Source organism: Cebus imitator, unplaced genomic scaffold, assembly GCF_001604975.1.
Source record: "Cebus imitator isolate Cc_AM_T3 unplaced genomic scaffold, Cebus_imitator-1.0 Scaffold80, whole genome shotgun sequence".
NCBI lineage: Eukaryota > Metazoa > Chordata > Mammalia > Primates > Cebidae > Cebus > Cebus imitator.
Window position 1 is genome coordinate 9,810,712 of NW_016107395.1, and position 9,707 is coordinate 9,820,418.

Below are 9,707 nucleotides of genomic sequence, written 5' to 3' on the forward strand. Positions count from 1 at the left end.
GGCCTCCCAAAGTGCTGGGATTACAGGCTTGAGCCACCGCGCCCAGCCCTTTTTTTAGCATTTTTATCAATCGACCTAAAATGTTTTTATAATTTGCCCATAAGGCTGAATGAACATATACTGTTCTTGAATATGATACTCAAGCTTCAAAGCTGTAAAATATTCTCTGCTTTCATAGGTACCGAAAGATTTGGCTTTGGCTATGTATTCTAAAAAAGGAACCATCTTCAAAAATGTTAGAAAATATATGAAAATAAAATGCTAGTATTAATTATGAGTGGGAACATAAATGAGAAACCTAAACTGATCAAACTAAAAATTGTTCGTCATTTTTAGAGCTATAATCTTCAGTCAAACAGCTAACAACTGATTGAGATTTAATTATTCGGGTTTCCTCACAGAACTTGGAAGAGTGCAAAGGACCACTCAATAGCTGCTTAATGGCAATGTTTCTACCATTTAAATGTTAAAGTCCAGGAAGAGGACACAAAACAAAGAAGAAAAGATGCTCTAAATTTAGGACCTCGATGCCATGTGAAAGAGACATCCATGCAGCAAAATAGAAATGATTATTTCAAGCCTCAGCTCTAAAGCTAACTGATGATGCCAACAGACGTGTTTACCTTTGTTGTTCTGCAGAATGAGTTAATATATTGGGACCTACTTTTAGGAAGCTCTGAAAAATGTGTCGACCAAAAATGTGAGGCAGGGAAGCAAATATCCTGACCCCCTGTTCTGACAGAAGAGGCATATCCAGAGCAGAAAATTCTGTTGAAGAGCTTGCCCTTCAATATGCATATGAGAGTTCTTATTGAATGAATTGTTAAAATAACTTTTAGCAATTAAACAAAATCACAAATCAACATAGAACAGCTGTATCTTGTTCTTTTTTTATTGAACAATAATAAACTTGTCCTTTTAAAACAAAACCTAACAGCTTATTCAGCTTACATTCAAAGGCCTTCCCACACACATTCACAACTCAGTTGGCCAAATTCAACAATAAAATACAGGTAAATAGTGAAATAATTCTTAAATAAGTTTTTCACTTCAAATAAAATACTTCTGAAATATTTCCTGACAACATCTAGTACAACAGTCTCATTTGTGCTAAGATTCTCTCAAATATACTCCTAATTCTACTTTTCAACCAAGTTTAAAAGAAAAAAATATGAAAATAAACTATATTTTAAAGTTTCCTGCTGAAAATTGACTCTTCTTTTCCAAACCTCCTAAAAAGTTATTTTCTACTTTAAGTTGAAAATTCACCTAAATCACAGCACTTACATTTAAATAAAGACTCTCTGTTGCTCATTTTTTGACATTTTTGAAATCCAAAGTGACTCTATTTTTCTAGGTTTCTTTTATGCTTATTACTGTTGTTATTACTATAATTACTGATAATAAATTTATTATGCTCAGATGTTTGAAAACCTTACAGAGTCACAGCTTTATTATAACCATTTTAAACAAATAACACTAGATTTCTTTCCTCAAGAGGATGATAAATATGGGGAGGGAGGATGACTTGCAATAACACATTTGTTTATAAAAAATATATAAATATTTACCTTTATACACACAAAAACCACCAGTGGATAAAATACTTCTTAGCTGTATCTCTGAGGTGGCATTCATTAAGGCCATTTATGGAAGTGTCTGTGTGTCCTCTGCCCCCGAACCATCCTTCAGATACAGGTAACCTGGGAACTACATCAGCAGCCTTTTGAAATCGCTCTCAATTCAAAGCTGTGTATTACTCAAATCTTCCATAAGCTTCAAACATCTTACTTCCTTCAGGGGTTTTCTGGTTGTTTTATTTTTACTTTTTCCCAAAGTCAAAAAATTTTAAAAAGGCACAATTAAATTCTACAGAAGCTACCTACCACAAGGAAAAGCTAAATACTATACTTCCCACTGCCACGCCCTCCCCACCTTCTCCTGCCATTGACTCTTCATTCCAACATTAATGTACATTTAAGTCAAAGAACTCATGGGCATACTGCGGTCTTCAGCTTTGCCTAGCTCCCTCTTTAGTTGACCTGTCTCCATGAAAGATTACCTAAATTGCATTTTTAGTTCTTCAGTGTTGCTATGCACACACATTTAACGAATCTATATGCATTCAAATATTTAACAAATACCTAAAAGTGTTCAGTCACATGCATGTTATGGATTGTAAATAGCCTACTTTTTGTTTTCTGGATCCACCATAAATCATGTTTGGTCTTTGAAAATTACATGTCCTTATGCTATAATCTAGAAAGTTCCTTAAATGTTGGCTGTGTGTTGAACAATCACGAAAACAGAGCCTTCTCTCAGAAATCGCACCCGGGATCAGCGTGGATTTAACCATTTCCTCATCACGGGAGCCTCGGCAGCATTCCCCTTCACAACTCCTCTCACGACATTGTCATCTCCAGACGCCATGTCATACTCTGAAAGTAGATGGAACACAAATCATGTCCAAATGTCTGTAGCTCAAAGACAGCACGGTTTTGCTTTATTTTTGTTTTACATGGAATGTACAAGGAAATCTTTAATCAGTTTAAGATTCCATGCTAACTGTATTCACTGCTCTATATCAGTGAGCACCTCATATACAATAGCACCCCTTGAACTATTCTCTTTGTATACCTATCTGCACCTGACATTATCTTATACATGCATTTGTCTTTCTTTCCTCCTGTATTATCTCATTCCACCACTAGAATTCTACTTTCACAAAGGTAGGGTTCTTTATTTTGCCCACTGCTATATCTCCAGCACTTAGGACAGTGCTTGCCATACAGTAGGCACCGAATAACTATTTATGGAATGGGCAAATGTTGTATGAAGAGGCCTCAAGTTAGATTCTCACACTAAGATTAGCTTTTGCTGCATTCAGAAGGCAAAAGGCAGACCAATGGGCAAAACTTTCACAAAAACATTTCTCGCTCTACATGTTAATAATTAAACTCCAGCGCATGAACCTGGAAGCCTCACATAGTCTCGTGAGCCAAAGGTCCCTAGGCAGCCTCTCCAAGAGGTCGTTAGAGTACTCTGCTCTCCATCCTGAACCTGACTAAGATTTGCCAAAATGGCACTAATAATCATCTTTTGTTGGTTGAAACTTTAATTTTCTACATAGAAAACGTTGCAATATTTGGAATTTGCTAAAATGATATTGTCTACTTCTAGGAATAGTGAGGTGTGCTTGCTTTGGCAGTGCACATTCTGACATGGAATGCTTTAAGAAGATGAGCGTACCCCAGCAGACGAATATGTGTGAGTCTGTGAACATTCCAGATCTTATTCCCCCAAGACCTTCCACAACAAAAAGCTACTTGTGAACTTCCAACTTGGGAAGTTCATTGCCAAAAAAAGGACATTAAGTGGAGCACTGGGGACAGGAAGCACGTTTGACAAGAGCGCTACAGCCAGAAGGTGGAAAGGTGAAGACAAGCTCGTCTCTGGGGGTCCCAGCGCTGGTAAAGCTTGCAGCCATTTAGCCTGCTCTCAAAGGCTGGGCCCAAACAGATTTGTGCAGAGTGATGTGAAGCCTGTGTCAGGACTGAAGCCCAAGGCTTCTCTTGTAAACTCCAGCACATGAACCTGGAAGTCTCATGTAGTTCCATGAGCAAAAGGCCCCTAAGCAGCCTCTCCAAGAGGTCCTTAGGGTTTCTGCTCTCTACCCTAAAGCTGACTGAGGTATACCAAGATCACACGAATAATCATCTTTTGTTGGTTGCACCTTTAGCTAATGGAAGGAAATATCCTATGTCAGAAAAGAGAGAAAATGACTGCTTTTTCCAAAAATTTCTGAGAAAAATCTCAATGCCTAATTTCGATATGGAAATATTTTTGTGTAACCTATAATGTAAGTATTGGTATGGGCACCACCATACTTAAAACTAAGAATTCACTTAAAAGCTTAATATTTTCCTTTATTTTAACACGCTTAGTTGACACATATCTAAGAAGGAGGTAAAATTAGAAAAGGAGCACCTTTGCCAAATAGTTTACATTTTATTAATCTGGAGTTCAAAAGACCAAAAACAAAAACTAAATAAAATGGACTTGATTGTTATTTATATTTGTGGTGGAAAAAATGTATACAGTTTGTTGATACTAGCAGTCTCTGTGACTATATGTTGGGCTTTTTATTTGTTTATTTTTTATATTTTTAAATATAATTTTAATTGAAACATAATAATTGTATATATTTGGGATACATTGTGATACTTTGATATATGTCTCCACTGTGGAATGATTAAATCAAACTAAGTAGCATATCCATCACCCCACATACTTTTTTGTATGTGATGAGAACATTTAAAATGTATTCTTTTAGCAATTTAGAAATAAATAACAATTATTAGTGACAGTCACCATTCTGTGCAATGGAGGCCTAAGCTTTGATGATGCATGTTGCTTTAAATGAGCTGCTTTCAATTTAATGGAGCTCTCCTGTACCGGCCATTTATGCAACAAGATAAATGATTATGTACATAGCACTATCTCATAGGTTGTGTATTCCTCACATTCTAACATCTGTATAAAAAATACACATGGACTAACAAGCAGCACATGAATTTCATTCATTTCCCAAGTTTCAATCACAGATACTATTTCTTAACCTCTCCAAAACCCATAAAAACACACACTTGGAATTATTCCATTTAAATGCTTTCATTTGGTTAAAAAAAAAAGTTTATATTTTCTATCTTGGCTCTTAACGCTTATCCAATAAATTCCTCACAGTATTTTTCTATGTGAAGTTGGGAGATAAATAGTTTTGTCTAGTAAATATACAAAACAGATCACTGAAGAATTTAAAGAACTTTGTATATCTCAGCTGATTATTTTTTATTACAGATTTTCAGTAATCAATCATATTTATCCTCCTATAAATCACATTTAAATTAGGTAAACTTTATGAGAAATTATATATAAACATCAAAATTATCGATGGGCTCTTTTTAGAAAAACAGAAACAGCAACCAAACTCAGCCACCACCCACCAATCCCCTGAGTAAAGCAAAGGAAACAAAATCATTCCAATCCATATCTTATTCTACTCACAGATATTTTCTAAGTTATTCACACCGAAATGAAACTATTGTTCCAATGCTTATACCACAAGCAGGGCTTACCTGTGAGAGAAACAAACCTGTTGGAAGACTTGGTTACTGAATATTGGAAGAAGGGGAATTTCAGACATTTTCCCGTCCCCCTGTCACAGATGCCTGACTGGCAGTTGCAGGTCTCTCTGCAATCCATCCCGAAGGTGCCATAAGGACATTCTGGGGACAAAGGAAAGGTTGGAGAGGGCACTGCTTGTTGTAAATACGTCTCCATCCTAACAGCCCTGTGTGCATAGCCTTATGATTTGAACCAACCTCATGAATCTTGACTGTAAAATAAAATCCAATTCTCCAAACCCAGGATTTGAAAGTTGAAACTTAGAGTCATAAATATAAAATCACACGTTAAGACCAGATAATGGATGCCTCGGGCTTAGTGTCATGAGGTAAAGTTACTCTGAAGACAGCTACATACAACCAGTCTCCTCGGACCAGTCTTTATTATGTTCTGCTTAGAGACCAATAGATTCTCACACATGACCTCTATAGCAGCTCAGCAAAGGTGGGAAATTGAACAGACATATATGCATCAACTCCTCAAATAGTTTTAAAACTGTGATGCTATCTTTGAATCTACTGTATTCACTGACAATTTATTGTTTTAAGTGTATAGGAAAGGGCTTCAAACTAATCAGGGCCAAGAGAGCCATCATCCTACTCACCATGAAGCAATCAATCCTCCAACTGCTCCAGCCCCTATCAAGTTCCTTATCTGTAGAAATGGCAGGCCATACAACTTGCCTGGCTCCCTCAGTAGTTAAGAGGGCTCACTAGTAAAATCCTCTGAAAGGCTGGCATGCAAGATGCTAAACGAACAAGAAAGCTGAGGGTTTATACTCCCTGAGGGTTTGTACACCTATCAAGAACTAGAAGCTTTTAGAGCTCCAGTGCCTATACTTATGCTAAAACAATCCTACATTGAAATAAAGAGGACAAAGTCATTCATTTAAAATGCATTAAATTATTTAAGATGCTGTTTTTAGAATAAACAGCATCTCAGTAGACTAACCAACCCTTAAAAGCCAGCAGACTTAGAATAGAGACTATTCTCTTGTGAAAATACGTTGTAAATCACAGGTGCGTAAAGAACAAATCGTAAGGCATCTGAGTCTCTAGCAGTCTAGTACTCCACTGACTCATTAACGAGATATCTTTTTTTAAAGAGATCTAAGAGTGCTCTTTTCAATATGGTTCGGATCACAGAGGAACCTGGTTTTGAATGTTGTTCTCTCTGCTGGGAAGAAGAGATCTTACAAAGGGATCCTGAAAAGGCCTATTTCAGGAAAGCACACAGGATTGGGATTTGACTGTGCTTGCAGTGATACTGAAAACTAACACTTTAATCAAATTCCCAGTGATACTTCTAGTGTATACCCTGATGTACTGAACAGTGCTGGGAAGATAGTAAGTGTTCATTAAATATGTGTTGGCTGCTGATTGTTATCCAGGCAAGATGTTGACAGACATCTGAATATTTAGAAGACATTTAGATATGCAGCTGAAGGTTACAGTTTTCATGTGGATGTTCTTTTAAAAAGCTGAAGGAGGGAGATGATGGCAAAATGCATTATCTCTATCTCGAGCTGCTAAGGCTCACACAGTTTCCTATTTCCAGCAGAGAGAAAATGCTTAAAACTAGATTCATCAGCAACCTGAAGAAAGCCAAAAAGAGCAATCTTAAATATCTTTTTAGTACCTTGATCATTCAGTAAAATACTACAGTGCTAAAGACTCCAGATGCCACACAGCTTGTTTCTTTGCCCATATGTAATTGTACATTTACAATCACATGTACAAAGGCATTTTATGCCAAGCAAAAAAGCAATCCACTGCATACATGTGCTATAACATGAGTATGATTGTGTTAACCACTTCCTCCCTAATTTCCTTATGTGAAGTACTTTCTTGGTCAATAAGCCCCGTAATTTATAAAATATACAGATTCTATGCAGTTGAAAGAAACGTATGTTATTTGTTCACCAAACAAAATATTTTCTCAGCATTCTATTTCTTATTGTATATAAACAAAAATAAACTAAGCAAAAAATAAAACTCTCCTAATACTTCAAGAATTTGTTTTCTTAATTTTGTATGCTTTGCAAATTAAAAGATGATTAATTTATACATTATATGTCAAAGAAGTAGAATTAATGAGATTAGCTCAATACTGGATGAATATCATTCATAAAAATATAATTGTATTAAATACATAAACCATAAGAATTATTTAGAAATTTTTCAGTCCTTTTTATAATTTTGAAAGCTTCCTTTATTATACAACTAATGGATGGGGTTATAACATGTGTTGCATCTTAATAATAGCTCTTCATAATGAGATCATGAGGTATCTATACATAGAGTATTTTTAAATCACCATTCTTTTGATTCTAAACATTTTAAAAATCATTTGATTCTAAACATTTTAAATTACAGTCACTAAGTTTAGAATAAATTCTACAAACACTTAACTACATTATTTAGCTATAATTTCAACCTGACAAAGTTTTTCTTTAAGTGTGTAAGTGGCCAACCTCATTCTTCACAGACTTCCAGTTTTTATTTTTCTTTATTGTTATTTTTCCTTGTCTTAACACCATCTGTTATTTTTCCAGATGACCAAAACCTTTATAAAGTCAGATGAGGTTTGTTTTATACTTCAGGGGACCCTCTTTGAACAATGAGTTATTTTGTTAGATGACTTTAGCTCACTCTGTTCCATAAAGTGCATTTGCGTTCATCAGAAATATTTGATCTTGAGAGGGGCCCTCCAGCCTGTGGACCCTTTCAAGATCAAAGAATCACTAAATCTGGGGGCTAGAAACGATTCCAAGAGGTTATCTAACATAGACCTTTGTAATCACTGCCTCTCAGAGGAGAGAGCACCTAAGCCATCCTTAACAGATTACCTGTCAAGTTTCTAAAGTTTTCCAGAAAATGAGCCAACACAATCTTCCATTGCAACTTTCTTTCTGTGATCTCATAAGGTAAGGAGTAAAATCCCACATTTCATTCTGTGCCTTCCTGCACACTGGTCTCAGTTGCTACTTCTCCATCTCTACCCATGACAATACCTGTGTGGTACCTTGTCAAGAACCCACCTGCCTTTTCCCTCTTAGTCTTGAGGAGCAAAGCCACCTCACCTCCCAAGCTGGCTAAAAGCTCTCAGCATGCCCTGGGAGAAGAGAGGTAAAGGGTCTTTACCTTTGCAGATACCAAACTCTTCACCAAAAGGATCCTCCCCATTGGAAGGCTGACACCTGAGCCCCGGGCCACACTTCATGCCATCCATGCCTGAGACTGTGCGGTAGCAAGTTTCTCCCCGCCCTGCAGCGCACACCTGGCAGCAGCCACAGTCATCGAGCACTGTCCTCTTGCAGCGCGGGCTGCTTTTGCACTCACTGCTGTCACAGTGTTGAGGGCAATCCACGGCATAATTGCTGCTCCAGGCAGCCACCAGGTGTGTAGGCACGAGGAGCGTGGTCAGCAGCAAGACGCTTTTCATGTTTCCCAGCTGTGTCAGGCTCGGCTCCCCTGTCATGGTCTTTGCTGGTGGGAAGCAGCCGTCCAAACTGGTAGCTGAGCCTCTGCCTACAAGTTTATGAGTTTTATACACTGAGTTGCCCGCATGCTTTCCCGTCATCAATTTCCTCAACCCAGCAGCAGTGCTGTCCTCCTGCCAGGCTCTCTTGTTTTAGTTTATGAAATCCAGGATGAAGGCTGGATTAACACGCTGCTGCCATCCAGGAATTGAAAAGCCCAAGCTGATGTCATCTGTTATGTTTAGATGGTTGTTTTGCATCAGGACTGAAAAACTCACTCACATCCGTCTCAAGGGCTCAAGGACGGTGGTGAAGGAGGAATAAAGAAGGTCGCACACCCTCCTTCAGGATGGGAATTGTTCTGACCCCGGCATATCACTTGAGGTATAGCTTTGTCTCAGAGCCTCTGTAGTCAGGAGTAAAATGATATGAACATGAATCATCAGGACTGAAGAAGCTTCTTCAAAAAAAATAAGAAACATTTGGTATTTCCCCTCAATAAGCAGCTATGAGATCATTTGAAAAAAGAAAGGGTTATATTGTGTCTTTTTAATACTTAGAAGAAAGAAAATATTTTGATAGGGATATTTTTAAGACCCTCTCTTCCTTCCTCTCACCCCTCTCATCAAATGTTATTTCTAGAGCAATTCATGTCACATATAACTAAGTCTATTGTGGATATGGCAGTGCTTCTAGTAAAACGTGGAACTGCCTCGGAGAATTTCTTTTAAAATCAATACAAAAAGCCACATAAGAGGTAAGATCCATTTGACACTGCTTCTGGGTTACTCAATTCTGGAAAAACTTATCAGTTGGACTTCTGATCCAAAACTCCCTGGAGGGAAGGCTCATCCATCACTTGTCCAATGATTGTCTGCTTGTCCAATGATTGAGTGCCCCTAGAGCCCTTCCCCTCACCTCCTGGCATCTATCACAGCCCTCACTAAAAACTGCCAAGCACAGCAGCCAGCCCAGTGCAACAAGTGGCCTAGCAGGAAAATCAGAACACAGCCCCCAAGAGGCAAGTCACAGGGAAGGGAAA

The 9,707-nt window shown here is 37.7% G+C and overlaps 1 protein-coding gene across 2 annotated transcripts; it reads right to left on the bottom strand.

The window, feature by feature from the left end:
* Positions 1-871: 871 nt before the first annotated feature.
* On the bottom strand, positions 872-9,053 carry ESM1 (endothelial cell specific molecule 1). 2 transcript variants are annotated; one of them, XM_017533215.2, is made up of 3 exons: positions 8,328-9,053; positions 5,136-5,285; positions 872-2,438 (listed from the first exon to the last, which is right to left on the bottom strand). In XM_017533215.2, exons 1-3 carry the CDS (start codon positions 8,764-8,766, stop codon positions 2,338-2,340), a joined length of 690 nt encoding a protein of 229 aa, XP_017388704.1. In that variant the 5' UTR covers positions 8,767-9,053; the 3' UTR covers positions 872-2,337. The 2 variants fall into 2 exon arrangements, with proteins under 2 accessions (XP_017388704.1, XP_017388705.1); XM_017533216.2 differs by having other exon boundaries at positions 2,353-2,438; positions 5,153-5,285.
* Between the last annotated feature and the right edge of the window lie 654 nt (positions 9,054-9,707).

Bases quoted from the DNA above. Each gene is read 5' to 3' on its own strand.
- ESM1 (XM_017533215.2), bottom strand. From the start codon at position 8,766: ATGACGGGAAAGCATGCGGGCAACTCAGTGTATAAAACTCATAAACTT. The intron at 5,286-8,327 runs GTAAAGACCCTT...CTTTGTCCCCAG, and splicing joins AGAGTTTGGTATCTGCAAAG to AATGTCCTTATGGCACCTTC. The intron at 2,439-5,135 runs GTAAGCCCTGCT...ATCTACTTTCAG, and splicing joins CAGGTTTGTTTCTCTCACAG to AGTATGACATGGCGTCTGGA.